Below are 19,853 nucleotides of genomic sequence, written 5' to 3'. Positions count from 1 at the left end.
TCAGAAAAATATATAAAGGCATTTTGCAGAGAGAGGATGATGAAGGTTCTTGTGTTTCTCAGCACATGCGAACAAGATCACTTTTCATACAGCCCACTGAACAGCACGTGGAGGGCAGCGTTTCGTATGTGTCTCTTCTTACTCGATCCATTTCTGCAGAGGTCTCCGTGTCAGTCTCCATTTCATAACCTGTGGGAAATCATTGTCATGTGATGTAAATCATTTTGGTTACCTCCACAGTTGCTGAATGAGTATGAGTTGACAGAAAGTTATTTCAGAACGCATAAGTCATAGGCTTTACAGCAGCAGGTGGCGCACAAGAGCTGAATTTAGAGAAAAACAGTTCTATACGACTCCTTCAGTCCTACCATTTCAATAGCAGAAACAGAATGCCAGTGTGCTGTTCTGTTCCCACATTCAGCCAAGTTTTATATTTATGCTTTGATTTGACGGCATAATTGCATAATTTCAGTGGGTCTTGTGAAAACTAAATTTACATGAGGATGCAAAGTAACTGTAATGCTAAAGTAAATTCCAGTTGATTTATAATCGATTCCCTATATAAATTTTAATCATTTATTTTAGTAAATTCATTCATACAAATATTTTTATAAAATAAGTAATATTTTTTCAATATTTTGATTGTATCATTATATAAAAAAAATATAGGCTAGATATAACAAATAATCCGCTCTTCATTTTTGCAGTTAAATACGTTACATTATTATATTATATTATATTATATTATATTATATTATATTATATTATATTATATTATATTATATTATATTATATTAAAGGCACACTAATTTTGACATTTAATACATTTTATAATTTACATTTATTTATATAAATTATAAATAAAGAATTTATATTTTGAATAATACTATTATTGTTATATAAAAAATTATAATCTTTATAAAATATCCCGTTCTTAATTTTGCAGTTCAATAGATTACATTATATTGTTTATTATATTATATTATATAAAAGGCACATTCATTTTAACATACAATACATTTTATAATTGACATTTATTTATATAAATTATATATATAAATAAAAATATATATATTTGGATTATTATAATTATTATTATATCAAATTAAATTCTATATCAGATTCTCTTCATTTTTGCAGCTCAAAAGATTATATTATATTATCAGTAAACCTGCAGGCCACTTTTAAACTATATAACATAGTTAAAAATTAAAATTAACCACCTGAAATTTTAGTAGCAGTTAGTGTTGATACAGTATAATAATCAACAACCACCGAATATGTAACATTAAGGGTTAGAAACGGATAGTTGTGTTCTGACCTGCATTTGCACTGGGATGAAGACTGCTAAGCAAAGACAAAAATCTATACTGACCATTTACGGGGTCCTCAGACTGGACCCGCCTCCATCTAGAACCCCCACACGTGTAGACGACAGCCCGAAAAAACTCCCGGCCACAGAGTCTCAGAGCTTTCTGGGTCTGGGCCGAATCTGCCCACGCAGCAAACACCAACAGCACTGCCAGCAGCACGACCTTCATGGCTGGAAATAGTGTCAAATCTGGGTCTTCCGCTGACTTTATGGATGTCTTTTGTTAGCTCGTGTTTTCTGACTTCAGAGCGTCTTCGTTTATATACTATGCAAAGCATGATTTATGTGTTATTGACGCACATCTTCTCCGTGACCTTTCAAATGAGGCAAAATGACCCAGAAAGCATTTGACAAAATGGGTTTGTTGGTTTTAAATAAATAGATGATGTGCAAATGGTGTATCAAAATACAGCTAATTTAACAAAGTGGCGTGAGGCCTTTGTTTTATTTGCTACAGCAAAGTGCTCTTTAATGACGTTTTAGAGATCCATGCCCATAAAACGGAATATGGCAAATTTGAGCATGTGTCACACCAGCATTATGGTGTGACACCAGGATAATGACAGCACTTACTTCCTCCCAAACCTTGTTAATTTGACCTAAAAGGCTGAGCACCATAATGCGTCGATTTATTTCTGTCTGGTAAACACTTTGTTGCCAAGTGCTTCCACACAACATCACTGTTTACTGGAGCAAATACCATCCTGTAGTATTTGGCAAAGGCTTTCACATTTAGATTTAATTGCAGTCATTCCTAAAGGAAACTTCTATGAGTCGTCATAAGACACAGCCTACCTAATTCTCTCACTTTGCGTCATTCGTTTTATGTAACTGTCAATTCATTATTTGTTTTTTGACATTGTTCATAAAGCAGCAGCAACTTGATTGACAGTCTGACTTGCTTTCGAACAGGCGGATGTTATAGAGTTGAACTTTGAAGTCTGTCATTGAAATTAAGAGTTTTGGAGCTATTTGAGGATGAACAAATGCAACGCCTCTGTAATGTTTTCTCCTTATGGTGTTTCCAAAGCTTGTATTTGTTGTTATTGTTGACCCGCAGGGCATGGAAGCAAAAGAGAACTATAAAATCTTATCTCAGATGTTTATAGACATATCATATGAAGTTGTAAAATCTCTACCACTACATGATAGTCATCCTTGGCATTGAACACCAGCACTTTGCTTAGCAGTTCAGAGCTTGAAAAGCTACCCCTATATTTCTATATTTAACACATTAATGATGTAAAGGAAAAACTATGTTTACATGAAACATGATTATTGTATGATTTTAACTTTGTAATTTCTTTTGCTCTCTCTGTTGAAAGTGGAACTGAACATTTTAATTGTTTTAGTTATCACTAACGTTGCAAAGGATCAAAGGATGTGTCTTCTGTTTCAAAGGATCTGTACACAAATCAGTTTTAAAAGAGCTTGTGTGTATTGCAATACAAAAACATTTAGAGGTATGTCAAAAATGAAAGTGCCAAATAAAAGCATAATCACGTGTGTTCGATAGAAGGGGTTATGAGAAGAGCTCTCTCGATGGTAGCCTACTGTTAATAACAACTTGATTAAAAAGATAGGCCTAATGATGTGCACGGACGAAACAAATTATAATAAATAGGCTACTGCTGACTTTAAATGAAATGAAATCAAATTACATTAAATTATTATTTTTAGTTAGACTATATAATGTAGATGTCCAAATAATTTCTCTTCTTGAACCCTTAATGCATATGCCTTTTGATATTTGCAATGTAAAGACACTACAGAAGACAACCCGAGCAGAGCCGTCGTTTAAAGGAGATTGATGTAGGCAGAGAAATTCTAATGTAGGAATGAGTGGCAGCAATGAGAAGCTCACGCGATCCAATAGTTGAAATTCCATCGCAGCAGTTTCAACGAAGTTGATCTTCAGTTCTTCAATTAAGACAAAAATGAAGCATGGTGTCCTTTCAAACACACTGGCGTTTATCAATATTAGATGTAGCCTTTAACTTGATCAACACTATTGATTTAATAATAAGATAATTTTAAAGATGTTTGTTTGTCCACCAGGAGGCGCATTGAAAACAGATTCGCGCTGTTAGGTCGAGCTCTTGTTTTTGAACAACACGTTCACTCTGCATTCCTAGAAAGCCACACTCTTCACTTAGCTGACAGTCTTGGCAGACACCTTTGCACATAAGGTGGGGTTTACTGTAATGTTCAACCTCTGAAAATGTCCTCTATTCAACCTGCTGTGTCTTGCCTCGCCCATTCGAACATAGTAACTTGTAATGCCTGAGGGGAGGAATATCCAGTTTCGCATCATGTTTTCCAGTAACTATGTGATCTTAATTGCTTGTAGGCTACAACACACACACACACACACACACACAAAACAACAAATCAGAGCACTGATAGGCTAGCCTATTTATCACCAGATCACCTTCCTTGTCAGTTTAACTGCTTTGTGATAGCCTAAATCGTTTAAAGTCAGTATTGGGCAATTAATTACTTCATTTTACTATTTAGATCGAAGTAGGCTACAATGTGAACTTTGGATAACCTCAAGAAGATAATCTGTATGAGCTTATACTGGTTTCTTTCTTGAAGAGAAAGTAGTGATATATAACAGGTCCATGACCATAGCCTGCCAATGATAAGCTGTTTACTCTAAGAATGGAAGTGTCAGAGCTAAAGATAGCTGTAATGTGCGCTTGCAGAAGCAACAAGTGCAGCATATACCACTTCTGACACTTGCGTTCACTGTTGTAGATGCCTTACGTTGATATCGCTTTATGAAAACTTGTATGAGGTGGCAAGATGGGCCTTTTGCCCCCACACAGGGGGTAGAAGGCTCACCACCATGGGGCAAAAGGCACAAAGTATTGATACAAATACTTTAGCTAAAATAATATGTTTTTAATAATGTCTACGTTAATACTCGTTCAAAACAATCACAAAGTTTGCACTATTTTCGGTTTATTTTGATAAATAAAAGAATTCATTTTTGTTCAGTAGACTACTACATATAGGTTATACTGTCATTTAAATATGTTGAATAATTGAATAAAGCTTTACAGTGGTAACAAATAAATATTTTTAAATATGATGGTTTCATTATAAATCTCTAAGGTGCACACCCAACTTAATATATGCTATTTACCATCTGAATCTAACCATGTCATGTCAACAAATGAAAAAGTTAGGCAGCTTTTTATTATCATGTTAATTATTGTGCCTTTAGTCCCGACAGCAGGGGCGCCATTTAGCCGAAATAGTAAATACTAAAAACTGACAGCCTCACAGTCTCCTCAAACATTGTGTTCATCCGCGCTGTGCCATGTCGAGTGTGTCGAAGTACAACTCACGTAAAGTTGATAATTCCGCGAATAACTGCAATTGCAGATTTCGAACAGAGATGGCGACAAAGAGGAAAAACTGCGGACTGCAGCTTTAAGTTTATCGATTGTCATTTCTACATAAATCTACAGCATTTTAAAAAACATTAAATATTAGATCAAATTAGCACAGAATCAACTTTGCATTGCTGTCCGCGATCACGTCAAGATAAGCCAAATTTCCACGTGCATTATCAAAAGCGTTTTTTAAGAAAAGTGCTGAGCTGAATTATTGTGCCACCTAGTGTTTTAAAAGAGAAAGTCAAATGTGCCTTTAGCCCTCTATTTATCCCATAATATTATACTTAAAGGTGCAGTAAGGATTTCTGAGAAGCACTGTTGATATTTGAAATAATCAACAAAAAACCTACCCAATAGGATCACACTACTATCTTGATAGCTCCGCCCTCAAATGCACAAACACACTATGCAACACAGGCCCCTCCCCCCTCATGAGAGGACACGCCCCTTACTGCTGATTGGATGTACGTGTGTTCTGGTGCTCAGGTCAGACCCACTTTTTTAACAGCATTTCTCAGAATTCGCTTACTGCACCTTTTATGCAGGTTCATATTGTTAGAAATATCATGCAACTGTGATTGATTCATTTATTTGTATGTACCCAGCTTAAAGGGAACGTTCTCAGAGCTTCCCCATCATTCTGGCAAGGTTTTTATGAACATTCTCTCTTATGTTAATAGAATGTTTGTACAAAGTTATGGTCTTTCATAACGTTTTCAAAACATTAGAACAAAAGTGTTATTTATACATCCTTCATGGAACGTTTTCATTTGGATGATGATTTTTTTTTTTTAAATGTTACTTGCTACTTTTTTTCAGATTGTTCAGGGAACATTTAAAAGTAACATTCCCATAATACTTGCAAAATGAGAAAATAGAGAAAACATGCCCTTGATGTTTTTTGCAACATTCTCTTAACCAAGAAAAAAGAAAAAAAGTAAAATTGATGTTTCTGAAAACATTCAGAAAAAACATAACTTAATGTGAATGTTAGCAAAACGTTCTTAGTACATTTTTCGGTTATCTTGGTGTGTTCGTTCGTATACACTGAAAAACAATTGGTGTAAATTGTCACTCAGGAACCGCTAGTTAGTTTCACAAACAATTACAAAGAAACGGCAAGTAACACATTGAATTAAACTTGGAAAAATGGAAATGGAAACTTCGAAAAACAATTTCTTACAGTGTACAGTACATGCAAGTCGTTATATAATGTTTGTCAATGACTTAATAATGAAATGATATATTATCAACTACATCAAATGTTAATAGATGTGTTTTGTTTGTTTAGAATGCATGTATACAAGTAAACACACTCGCTTGTGTGCCTATATTTAGCTTGGTCTAAAGTTTAGGATGTGCTCGAGGTATAAGTTCATTGTTTTCCATTTGTTTTGCCTAAGAGTTCATACCATGTTTGTATCAGCCATGCAGAGGTCAGGGTCTGCGAGATGGTTCACGCGCAAACCAACTGATATGTAGCAAACTATCATTATTGTGTATAAATAGTAAAAAAAATTATAATGTAATTTCAGCATCACACAGAGAAAATGTGACTATAAAAACACACACACACAAACTGAACAAACTGATATTGCTGATATGTACAAGCTCCCAGCATGCATTTGCCGCATGAATCAATTATGTCGTTATAGGATTATTTGATTTTGTTGTTGGCAGTGTTAGTTATTTGTTGTGAAAATTACTTGGCTATCAGCAAGTCAAGTCAAGGGTCCTTTAAAAATCAAACCGCACAAACAGAAAGACTCATATAAGGCACAGTTGCATGGACATCCATCAGTGAACTGGGAATGGGATCTTATGCTCACTGGTTTATTCTTGTCTCCAAATATGCTGAAAAATCAGCTTTACCATTACAGGAATACTTTAAAATATATTAAAAACAGTTATTTTATATTGTAAAAAATATTTGACAATATTTCTGTTGTTGCTGTATTAAGAGACAAGAACATTAAAAAAATCTTACCAACCCCCAACTTTTTTTGTATTTGGATAACAATTGTTGTAAATCTTTGCTAAGCTGCATTGGTTCTGCATCATTAAAATGCATAGGCTCTGGTGGAGAAACGTCACAGCAGTGTGAGGAGAGGTATTAGTCCAACATTGGATAGAGGAGAAAGTTTAGTAATCAGATCAGGCGTTGAAACAAGAGATTCATAGAAATCAGTTTAATCCTTTTTTTTCTTTTTTTTTGCTCTGATTTTACAAAGCTGAATCATAGACTTCTGAATCTCACACTTCTCCCCAATAAGCCGCATGATTTGACGTATGATTCATGTCTGTAGCAAAAACAGTAGGCTACAGGATGATTTAAATGCCAAAGTTTAATACTTAGGGATTTTTTGAAAATCCCTATAAGAATGAGCAATAGCAATAGTAGTGCTTTAGAAAACACCATAATGAGGAAACAAGAGTGCATCGTGACCAAAAACAATGTTTTCCTTTCAAAAACTACTCTTTTTTTGGAGAATTATTAAAGGGTTCATCCAAAAATAAAACTTCTGTCATTAATTACTCACGCATTGTCATTATAAAGTTGAATGACCTTCGGTCATCTTCAAAACACAGTGAAGATATATTTAATCAAACCTGATAGATTTCTATCCCTCCATTGAAATTCCGTTTGAAAACGTTGACGCTATATAAATATATCATAAAGGTAATCCATATGAATCAAGCATTTTATTTATTTAATGTACAGGTCCTTCTCCAAAAATTAGTATATTGTGATAAAGTTCATTATTTTCCATAATGTAATGACAAAAATTAAACTTTCATATATTTTAGATGCATTGCACACCAACTGAAATGTTTCAGGTCTTTTATTGTTTTAATACTGATGATTTTGGCATACAGCTCATGAAAACCCAAAATTCCTGTCTCAAAAAAATAGCATATTTCATCCGACCAATAAAAGAAGTGTTTTTAATACAAAAAAAATGTCAACCTTCAAATAATTATGTTCAGTTATGCACTCAATAGTCAATACTTGGTCGGGAATCCTTTTGCAGAAATGACTGCTTCAATGCGGCTTGGCATGGAGGCAATCGGCCTGTGGCACTGCTGAGGTGTTATGGAGGCCCAGGATGCTTCGATAGCGGCCTTAAGCTCATCCAGAGTGCTGGGTCTTGCGTCTCTCAACTTTCTCTTCACAATATCCCACAGATTCTCTATGGGGTTCAGGTCAGGAGAGTTGGCAGGCCAATTGAGCACAGTAATACCATGGTCAGTAAACCATTTACCAGTGGTTTTGGCACTGTGAGCAGGTGCCAGGTCGTGCTGAAAAATGAAGTCTTCATCTCCATAAAGCTTTTCAGCAGATGGAAGCATGAAGTGCTCCAAAATCTCCTGATAGCTAGCTGCATTGACCCTGCCCTTGATAAAACACAGTGCACCAACACCAGCAGCTGACATGGCACCCCAGACCATCACTGACTGTGGGTACTTGACACTGGACTTCAGGCATTTTGGCATTTCCTTCTCCCCAGTCTTCCTCCAGACTCTGGCACCTTGATTTCAGAATGACATGCAAAACTGAGCAACAGTCCAGTGCTGCTTCTCTGTAGCCCAGGTCAGGCGCTTCTGCCGCTGCTTCTGGTTGAAAAGTGGCTTGACTGGGGAATGCGGCACCTGTAGCCCATGTCCTGCACACGCCCGTGCACGGTGGCTCTGGATGTTTCTACTCCAGACTCAGTCCACTGCTTCCGCAGGTCCCCCAAGGTCTGGAATCGGTCCTTCTCCACAATCTTCCTCAGGGTCCGGTCACCTCTTCTCGTTGTGCAGCGTTTTTTGCCACACTTTTTCCTTCCCACTGAGGTGCCTTGATATAGCACTCTGGGAACAGCCTATTTGTTCAGAAATTTCTTTCTGTCTTACCCTCTTGCTTGAGGGTGTCAATGATGGCCTTCTGGACAGCAGTCAGGTCGGCAGTCTTACCCATGATTGCGGTTTTGAGTAATGAAACAGGCTGGGAGTTTTTAAAAGCCTCAGGAATCTTTTGCAGGTGTTTAGAGTTAATTAGTTGATTCAGATGATTAGGTTAATAGCTCGTTTAGAGACCCTTTTCATGATATGCTCATTTTTTGAGACAGGAATTTTGGGTTTTCATGAGCTGTATGCCAAAATCATCCGTACACTAAAAAAAATGATATGTTGGCTTTACTTAACTTTTTTAAGTAAACAGGTTCCACCGGTTCCACATAACTATGTTTCGTTAAACAAACATAATATGTTCATGTAACTTCAACATCATGGAATTTGGTCATTTTAAGCGACCCAATTAAACTCTGAGCTAATGAGTTAATTAAGCGAATAACTGAGTGATGATTGAGCATTATTGAAGACACCTGATGTTAACAAGCAGAATCTCTGAAGGAGAAAACCGGAATGTTTAAGTCACCATTATGGAGATAAGTGTGTTTTAGTTGGGCTCTTGACCATTAACTTATTAACTTTAGATTTTGTTTGGTTGCTGTACATGAGTTATAACAGCCGGATGAACAATAAACAAAGGTCATCTGATGGTGTTGGTTGTGATTTCACGAGTTTACATGTCAATGAAATCTGATGTAATATTATAATGCGTATTTGGCTTGCTGTCCGAGGGGAGGGCTCCGAGCTCAGAATTCGGCCCGACCCCAGAGTACTCCCCCCATAACCTTAGAGATCATAGGTAACTATGAGCGGACCCGGCCGAATGTGGGGTGAAGGGGTGGTGGTGGGATGCTGAGAAATTAGTCATGAGACAGGAGGTAAGGGAAGGCTTTATTTATACTGGCTTCTTCTTGTGCTGATTGGATGATTACCTGAACATGCTGCTCCCGAACTTTGTTTACATAAAACTTCATTTAACATAATCATTATTTCACAATCATTTGACCTCAATCACTGAACTTATATTGAACCCAATTTCTGAGTTAAGTTTACCTTATTGTCATTGTAGAGCATACTATTTTTAGGCTTTTCAATGAAATTCAAATGATCAAATCAAGAAATAAAACATAAACTTCTTTAAAAAATATGTTGAGTAGGCACACACAGACATCAAGAATCAGCATATGAATCTCAGCAATGGTGACAAACAGATCATAAGCTCATTATTTATTCATGCAGCAATGCATGATGGGAGCCATGAATGAGTTTTGATTGGTGGCACCCAGAATGCACTGCAACATGCTTTATAATTGTCACCATTGTTGAGATTCACAGGCTGATTCTTGATGTCTGTGTGTGCCTACTCAAAATATTTTGTAGGAAGTTTATTTTTTATTTATTGATTTGATCATTTGAATTTCATTGAAAAGTCTAAAAATAGTATGCTCTACAATGACAACGCTGCTATTATTCGTAAGGTAAACTTAACTCAGAAATTCGGTTTAATACAAGTTCAGTGACTCGGGTCAAATGATTGTGAAATAATGATTATGTTAAAACACAACCAACACCATCAGATGACCTTTGTTTATTGTTCATCCGGCTGTTATAACTCATGTACAGCAACCAAACAAAATCTAAAGTTAATAAGTTAATGGTCAAGAGCCCAACTAAAACACACACTTATCTCCATAATGGTAACTTAAACATTCCGGTTTTCTCCTTCAGAGATTCTGCTTGTTAACATCAGGTGTCTTCAATAATGCTCAATCATCACTCAATTATTCGCTTAATTAACTCATTAGCTCAGAGTTTATTTGGGTCGCTTAAAATGACCAAATTCCATGATGTTTAAGTTACATGAACATATTATGTTTGTTTAACGAAACATAGTTATGTGGAACCGGTGGAACCTGTTTACTTAAAAAAGTTAAGCCAACATATCATTTTTTTGAGTGTATTAAAACAATAAACAATAGAACATTTCATTTATCTGTTCTCAAACCAGGCTCATGCTCCACTCGTCACCATGATAAAAAACATAACAAAAAAGTATTCTAAATTAACACAGCTAAACATTAAACACTAATTCTCTAACCTTAATTTTGCACAAAAACATTAAAACACTTAATTTCAGCATGTCGAGTGTCATGGCAAAGCATGCTGAGAAATAGAAATCGCAACCCAGTTTCAATTAAATTTAAGTTTGTCTAAATTAAAAGAAACAAGTAAAACTCAAAACAATTCAGGTTACTTAAAATGTGTCAGTTTTGTGAACTCACAAGATTTTGTGAACTCAAAAGAAAAAGAAAGTCCTATATACTTAATATGACTGAACTCATTTGTTTAATTTAAGTTTACTTCTCAAACCAATGGTTTATTTTGCGCAGTGGGGTTTACAGGTGCAGGACTTGACCTCGCATGCAGAGATTCTGAACTGTTGCCCCGAGGCTAAGGTCACATACTCAGTGGAAGATCAATGGACTTCTGGATCTGTTTGGTTGTGTAGGTTGCCACAGCAAATCGAGAGTTATGTTTCCAGTATGAGGTCATGTGTGCTGAATCGATGCTGACCTGAAAAAACTGACACACATGTTTTGAAAGTACATGCAGGTGCAAAGTGCATGCATATCTGTGCAGGTGTGTGCTTGAGACATACACTTTAAAGGCCCAATGAAATCATGCAATGAGCAAAGTTTTCTCTCTTTGCTTTTAATAGTAACACTTAAATAGAGATGTGTTTGGAAATGCCAGCTTTACAATTAGATGAAAGTTGTCCATTAAGATTTCCAGTCGAAAATGTGAGTTATTTGAATGATTTTATTCTTTCTGCATTATTTGACATTTAGACTATAGGTGCTACAAATGCATAATTGGACTGGACTGTTTTTTAATGATTTGCTGGTTCTTAAAAAAATAGTTACCTTAATATTCAATAGATTAAAATAGACTGTTGTAACAATTTAATATGTTCAGTTAAAGTGACCATGAAATCAAAATTGACAATTCGTATTTTTTGTATGGAATATTTCAGTGTTTATTATAAATGATTTATCTGTGCACATAATTTTTATTTATTTATATGTGCCCTCATTTTCTTAAATCAAAATATCTTCCCCTCCTTCTCCTCTGATGATGTGTTTACTGATGTGTCACTCACATGACATCACAGCAATAGCAAACCTCAACCATACAATCAATTCCCCATGGACAAAATCAAGTCCTGCCCTATATTTTGCATTGTTCCAGAAGCAGTTTCACTCAGATATGTATGTCACAATAGGGAAGAAAAGACTATCGCAAATTATGATTCATGCCGACTTTAATATGATTTAAGATTATAATTATATCTTCTCAATTGTGCAATGGAAGGAATTAATTTGTCAGGGTTATTTCTATGTCCTTAGTTTCTTTGCGTTTTATGGTTTTCCCTGTTCCTGTTTGCCAGTGTTCTCATTCATTCAGTTTGTTTCCATGGTTTCTAATTAACTACACACCTGTTCTGTTTCAGTTAATTAGCTTCCTCTGTGTATTTAATCCATGAGTCCTCCTGTGTTCTTTGCCTTGTATTGAAATTATATTGGTTGTATAGTGTTTGTTTCTCCTGAGTTCATTAAAAGTATTATCGCGCATTCTGATCTTTTTGGATTGTTTATACACGCTAACCGGTATATAAGTAAGTTTAATTACGTTTTCTGTGTTTCAAACTGCGCTAAGATATACATTTACATTATGCTGGCTAAAGGTGTGGTCATATTTACTGTTGTTCAATGAATTTTTGTGGTAGAATATACCAGTCATTTCAATAGGAATCCACGCAATCAGGAATTTCCTGTCAGAGCGAAAGATTTTCCCACACACATTTGACAACCGATTCAAGTTGGTCACGTGGATTTGCTTTGTTGACCAATAGAAAGCTGCTTGGTTTGAAAGTACGAGCTAAAATTTATGTAATTGACTTGATTGCCTTAAAATGAGAATTATTTGTTGTTGTTTTTTTTGTTTTGTTTTTAAAGTTGCTGCCTTAAACATCCAGGTTGATTGTAGGCTTCTTAATTTAAGTCATTTCAACTTAAATTTCATTAAACTGACTTAAATGAGTTGATTCTTGTAGAACTTATAAAAAAGTTGAAAATTGCTTAATTTATTTTGATGAGTTAAGGCAATGTAAATACAAATGTTGTCATATCGATCATATAATTTTTTGCAGTGTGAAGTAGGAAGGGACGGGGCTATGGTTTACATCATTAGTAATTTTGTTCTGTTTTTCTGGAAGAGAAATACTGTAAAATTTGAAATATGTTTTTGCTGAAAGATAATATTTTCACTAATTTCCACACAGTAAAAAGGGTACAAAAGCTGTCACTGGGGTAGTACCTTTTTTATACACATTTATACCTTATTAACCACTAAAAGGTGCATATTGAATGTATATTGAAAGTGTACCGCCCCAGTGACAGCTTTTGTAAAAAAAAAAAAAAATCCGACGTGTAGTAAACTAGTATGTAAATGGCTGCTAAAGCTAATTAACATCGACTAAAAGCCACACAGGTCAAATTTTGACCGGTAATATGACATGACCAACAACTGATATGTACAGCACAGAAAAATAAACCACTGTAATGTAAAGAAACGCTTTAACTTTCACACTCATTTCAAAACAAATTCGTGAAATCAGAAAATAATATATATTTATGTTAAGACATGCGTCTGTGTGTTTGTAAATGAATGAGGAACTTTATACCTCTATAGGTGCAACCTTGCCGATCACCAGAAACCTTAAGAACCAAAGCACAGAGTGAACTCATAACCACAGTCATTGAGTCATATGACCTGTAAATGAATGCTTTTCTTGGAACAGCCTCTCAACTTTCTGAACTGTGTCTTTGATGTGTGACAGTGATGAGTAAAAAGGATACAGCATTTTTGCCATTGGCAGGTATATTGATTTGTGTGACAGATATGTGTACGTAATATGTATGTAAGACTGTTACAAAAAAAAAAAAAAAAGTACCTCAATTTATCATTCAAACTAGCATTATAAAGCAGTATAGTCTAATTAAAGTAGAAATGTCTGATAAACTCTAGGTGGGCCAAATATTTTTCAGGGTGGGCCGTAAAAAAAACGCGCACTAAGAAAAAAGTATATTGTAAGTATATGGTCTGTAAAACTATAATAAATATATCATGTGTGCATGTTTCTGAAGGAAAGGATGACCTTCACTTTCAACATGACCAACAGCACAGAAAGCAGTATGAATGTAAAGCGAGCCATGTTTCTCTAGAAAAAGTCATTGTCCATCCAAATTGAGATGAAAGATCTGTGACAGCGTTCGTTTACGATAGGACACTTTCCTCTTCTAAAGAAAGAGGAAGCGTGTATTTGGATATGTGAGAGGTGGGGGCAGTTTCACAATGAGCTTTAAGAGATATGACATGCTGCCAACCTTTCACAAAGAAAGAACTTCACAAACAATTTCCCATACAGAGGCAATACAGAACAAGATGTGCTATAAAAACTCAACATTGTAATGATAGTCTCATAGGCCAGTCTTTCAGCGCTTTGTTTGATTAGAAGTTACAGTCTTCATTTCTAGCATGCTACTTTTTACTATCCAAATGTTGTCATTTCTCCTCATACTGTAGGTACACCTTGCTAGTACCGTGCTGGACCTCCAGAACTGCCTACATTTTTCATGCCATAGATTTAATAAAGTACTGGAAACATTCCTCAGAGATTTTAGTCCATATTGACATGATAGCATCACACAGTCGCTGCAGATTTGTCCGCTGGACATCCATGATGTGAATCTCCCGTTCCTTCACATCCCAAAGCTGCTCTATTGGACTCATTGTCATGTTCAAGAAACCAGTTTGAGATGAGTTGAGCTTTGTGACGTGTGTGTTATCCTCCTGGAAGTGGCCATCAGAAGATGGAAATACTGTGGTCATAAAGAGATGGAGATGGTCAGGTCGGCTGTGGTGTTTGTTTACAGTTTTTCCTAATTGCTAAAACACTTAACTCAATTCTACGAACCAAATTCTCAATAGCCTAAACCAATTTGTCGAATAAATCACTTCATCAAATCGTTTCTGCAAAACAAATTCAGGCAGTTAGACACTGTTTGCAAATCTCTAAACACATTCTCACTCCCTAAAACACATTTTGCACTGTGACACATTTGTATCGCAAAACAACACTAATCAGGCAAAAGAGGCAAAAGGTAAACACAACCACAACACAGTTGTCATCGTTGACAGACAACCGTTTGAAATCGTTCACACTTATTTCTTATAATGTGATCAAACCAACTGTATGAAATATGAGCCAGTTCAGAGTGCATAGATGGACACAGTGATGGAAACAATCTGAGAGGGAGAGGATGAGGACGAGGAAGAGCAAGGTGTGGACAGTGTTGTCAAAGTGCTGGATGTGTCAGACTTGAAGGTTTTTTCCTTTGTTTGGCAAGAAACAACATCACCTGTGAATGTGATGTGGACAAAGTCCTCAGGCCAGAGCCAGCAGGAAGACATGATGCTGAAGCCGAATCAATCTCGCATTGACCTTGATTTTCCAGTTACACAACGTACAGTATTTGAGTGTACCGTAACGTGCTTTTCATTTAGAGTTTTATTTGACCCCTTTGGCTTTTGCAGTTTTTAAAGTATGCAAGTGCTGAATATATAGACATTCAATAGGCCTATACTATTCAATATTCAGTGCAATGCTATACTTGGAGTGCATACAGTCAGTATATATATATATATATATATATACACTCACCGGCCACTTTATTAGGTACCCCATGCTAGTAACGGGTTGGACCCCCTTTTGCCTTCAGAACTGCCTCAATTCTTCGTGGCATAGATTCAACAAGGTGCTGGAAGCATTCCTCAGGGAGTTTGGTTCATATTGACACGATGGCATCACACAGTTGCCGCAGATTTGTCGGCTGCACATCCATGATGCGAATCTCCCGTTCCACCACATCCCAAAGATGCTCTATTGGGTTGAGATCTGGTGACTGTGGAGGCCATTTTAGTACAGTGAACTCATTGTCATGTTCAAGAAACCAATTTGAAATGATTAGAGCTTTGTGACATGGTGGAAGTAGCCATCAGAGGATGGGTACATGGTGGCCATAAAGGGATGGACATGGTCAGAAACAATGCTCAGGTAGGCCGTGGCATTTAAACGATGCCCAATTGGCACTAAGGGGCCTAAAGTGTGCCAGGAAAACATCCCCCACACCATTACACCACCACCACCAGCCTGCACAGTGGTAACAAGGCATGATGGTTCCATGTTCTCATTCTGTTTACGCCAAATTCTGACTCTAACATCTGAATGTCTCAACAGAAATCGAGACTCATCAGACCAGGCAACATTTTTCCAGTCTTCAACTGTTCAATTTTGGTGAGCTCTTGCAAATTGTAGCCTCTTTTTCCTATTTGTAGTGGAGATGAGTGGTACCCGGTGGAGTCTTCTGCTGTTGTAGCCCATCCGCCTCAAGGTTGTGCGTGTTGTGGCTTCACAAATGCTTTGCTGCATACCTCGGTTGTAACGAGTGGTTATTTCAGTCACTGTTGCCCTTCTATCAGCTCGAACCAGTCTGGCCATTCTCCTCTGACCTCTGGCATCAACAAGGCATTTCCGCCCACAGAACTGCCGCTCACTGGATGTTTTTTCTTTTTCGGACCATTCTCTGTAAACCCTAGAGATGGTTGTGCGTGAAAATCCCAGTAGATTAGCAGTTTCTGAAATACTCAGACCAGCCCTTCTGGCACCAACAATCATGCCACGTTCAAAGTCACTCAAATCAACTTTCTTCCCCATACTGATGCTTGGTTTGAACTGCAGGAGATTGTCTTGACCATGTGTACATGCCTAAATGTACTGAGTTGCCGCCATGTGATTGGCTGCTTAGAAATTAAGTGTTAACGAGCAGTTGGACAGGTGTACCTAATAAAGTGGCCGGTGAGTGTATATATATATATATATATATATATATATATATTTTATTGACTCATGTGTGTATGATCTGAAAGCATTGCTTGATTTTGAGTACAGGTGAAATGAAATGGTTTTGAAGCAATTGCTTGACTGCCAGAAGAGTCAATGGTTTTGTGAGTTTAGTTTGAAAAATTGGATTTGAGAAAATGGGTGAAGGTTTCAGGAAAAGTGTCTTAGCAATTGTGAAGAACTGAAAAGGATGCTCAAATTGGTACTGAGGGACCCAAAGTGTGCCAAAAAAATATCCTCCACACCATTAAACATACAAGGCAGGATGAATCCATGCTTTCATGTTGTTTATGCCAAATTCTGGCCCAACCCTCTGAAAGACTCATCAGACCAGGCAACGGTTTCCAAACATTTCTTGTCCAGTTTTGTTGAGCCCGTGTGAATCGTAGCCTCAGTTTGCTGTTGTTATCTCACAGGAGTGTCACTGGTGTCTTCTGCTGTTGTAGCTCTTCTGCTTCAAGGTTCAACATGTTCAGAGATGCTCTTCTGCAGACCTCGGGTGTCACGAGTGGTTATTTGAGTTTCTGTTGTCTTTCTATCAGCTGAACCTGGCCATTCTCCTCTGACCTCTGGCATCAACAAGGCATTTTCTCCCACAGAACTGCAGCTCACAGGATATTTTCTCTTTTTCTGGACCATTCTCTGTAAACCCTAGAGATGGTTGTGTGTGAAAATCCCAATAGATCAGCACTTTCTGAAATACTCAGACCAGCCCGTCTGGCACCAGCAACCCTGTCACATTCAAAGTCACTGAATCACCTTTCTTCCCCATTCTGATGCTCAGTTTGAACTTCAGCAGATCATCCTGACCATGTCTACATGCCTAAACGCATTGAGTCGCTGCAATGTAATTGGCTGATTAGATATTTGGATTTTCAAGCAGTGAACAGGTGTATCATAAAGTGGCCGTATATTGCCTAGTATGATTACGTACACTGTTGGGTGTAATGCGTAACTTGAGCACTTTGCTGTAATTTAATTACTTTTCTCTTTAAAAAGTAAAGGGATTACTCTTAATTTTTCTGTTATTTACTTAATTGTAATACTTGATGTAATTGCATTATTTACTGTAAAGACCAATTTAACATCAAAACAAGTGCATTTAACATAAAAACTTACCGGCTAATGATACAAATTTTAACGTGACCTTCTCCCTTTAAATACTTTGGTCAGTTCAATAATAATTTATGCAATTTTATATAATTTATTTGAAAAAAAAAAAGAGAGAAGAGCAGTTTTACATCTATCTTTGTATTGTTCAACTGGTTGAGGTTGATATGGGATTTAGAAAGTATAGTAATCCAATACTTTTTTAAAGAGAGAGTATTAGTACGGCAATCTAATTACACTGGTGAAGATGTCATTTCTTTTTAGATTAAATTACCCAACACTGATTTTTGAGCTAATTTATAGTCTTAATTAGCATAATGTAAATTATTTAAAACCTTAAATATTTATTCTTAAATCATTTAAGTATTTTAAATATTATATTGAATTTGTTGAAAAATTATATAAGGTAATTATTTTAAGCTATAAAAAGTCAAATTATACAATTTCGAACAAATAAAGTAAGCTAAATACATGTCAAATCATGCATGAAACAACAAAAATAACAAATTTGCATTCATCAGACCTGTTGTAACTTCAGTACTCGATACTTTTATTACAAATGTTTTTTTTTGTTGTTGTTGTTGTTTGTATTTTGGCCTTTGGACCTCTTATCACATAAGGGAATTCATAATAGACTATTATTTCTGAATTTATTTTTTTGCTTTGCTCTTGGAGTACCTGAATGTGTTAGAAGAGAGTTTACAACCTAATGTGTGTGTTTCCAGTACCTCTTTGGGACTGATGTATAAATAGTGTTGAGATCTGTGTGCTCTGCGTTATGGTTCTGAATAGCTGCTTTGCTGAGTGTTAAGTTACACTGCTGAAGCAGTCATGAGCTTATGAGTGTGTGTGAGAGAGAGAGAGACAGAGAGAGAGAGAGAGAGAGAGAGAGAGAGAGAGAGAGAGAGAGAGAGAGAGAGAGAGACAGAGAGAGACAGAGAGAGACAGAGAGAGACAGAGAGAGAGAGAGAGAGAGAGAGAGAGAGAGAGAGAGAGAGAGAGAGAGAGAGAGAGAGAGAGAGAGAGAGAGAGAGAGAGTATTTGCCTCAATTGCCATCTGAAATCTGCTGTAATCAATCTGTGAACTCCCAGATCTTGTGATGTTACTTTAGAGAGCATGAAAATAGTAATATTAAAGGGGAAGTTCACCCAAAAATGGAATTCAGAAATTTAGAAATAACACCTGCTTAAAGTATCAAAGAGCACTGTTTGCCATTATATTACACAATTGTCTGTAAATTGAAGTGCATTTTTATATTCCCTGAAAATGAATGCAGAGAACAATTCTTTATTAATTATTTATTCGAGGTTCATCTTTCAGTTTTAGTAATTTATCTAGCTAACATATCTTTAGATAATGCAAAGGGTCAAAGACAAGTTTGAGGTTTATGAAATATGCAAATGAATATATATATATATATATATATATATATATATATATATATATATAATACTCATTAAATACACCTATGTACAGTAAACACAAATATATAAACAATATAGGCTATAAACATAAAAATGTAAAATAAAACGTAAATTGTGGTATTGGCATAGGTAATAATCTAGAATTGATGAAAAACAAATATCTAATGTCAACAATGTTGCCTTTTTACACATCTGACGTCATGAGAAACTTATCTCGGACAGACAAAAATAGATTGCTTTTTGTACATCTGTCTGATAACTTCATAAGACTCAAATGTAGCCTATGATTACTATACATTCAATAGCTGTGTTAATTCAACATGACATATACATATACATTAATGGAGGGGTCATATCGCGAGGAATCTGTACAGCAGTGAAAGGGTGGCAAGAGTGACGTAGATCATGACCGCGTCCCCGGAGCTATCCACTACATACAGACAAGCGGATTGTAATTACTCCAACGGCGTTAATAACTAAGCTACTAAAAGCAATGAAACGAAGTACGCATGTTAGTTGTAGAGCATTCAGAATGGTTTTTATGATATTTCTGGTAAGCAGTTGTTCAGCACTACAGAAGCGTGAAGCCCGAGAGGTCTGATCCCCCCTCTTGTGTGTCAGT

The 19,853-nt window shown here is 36.3% G+C and overlaps 1 protein-coding gene across 1 annotated transcript; it reads right to left on the bottom strand.

Moving 5' to 3' along the window:
* On the bottom strand, positions 1 to 2,065 carry insl5b (insulin-like 5b). The gene is made up of 2 exons (XM_056266630.1): positions 1,376 to 2,065; positions 1 to 189 (listed from the first exon to the last, which is right to left on the bottom strand). Exons 1-2 carry the CDS (start codon positions 1,539 to 1,541, stop codon positions 59 to 61), a joined length of 297 nt encoding a protein of 98 aa, XP_056122605.1. The 5' UTR covers positions 1,542 to 2,065; the 3' UTR covers positions 1 to 58.
* Between the last annotated feature and the right edge of the window lie 17,788 nt (positions 2,066 to 19,853).

This window comes from Rhinichthys klamathensis, unplaced genomic scaffold (assembly GCF_029890125.1).
Source record: "Rhinichthys klamathensis goyatoka isolate OS25496 unplaced genomic scaffold, OSU_Roscu_1.1 h1tg000011l_1, whole genome shotgun sequence".
Classification (NCBI taxonomy): domain Eukaryota; kingdom Metazoa; phylum Chordata; class Actinopteri; order Cypriniformes; family Leuciscidae; genus Rhinichthys; species Rhinichthys klamathensis.
This window is presented reverse-complemented; position numbering and strand designations above follow the sequence as displayed.

Excerpts from the sequence above, each read along its gene's own strand:
- insl5b (XM_056266630.1), bottom strand. The coding sequence starts at position 1,541 with ATGAAGGTCGTGCTGCTGGCAGTGCTGTTGGTGTTTGCTGCGTGGGCA. Across the intron at positions 190-1,375 it reads GTCTGAGGACCCCGTAAATG|GTTATGAAATGGAGACTGAC; the intron begins GTCAGTATAGAT and ends GATTTCCCACAG.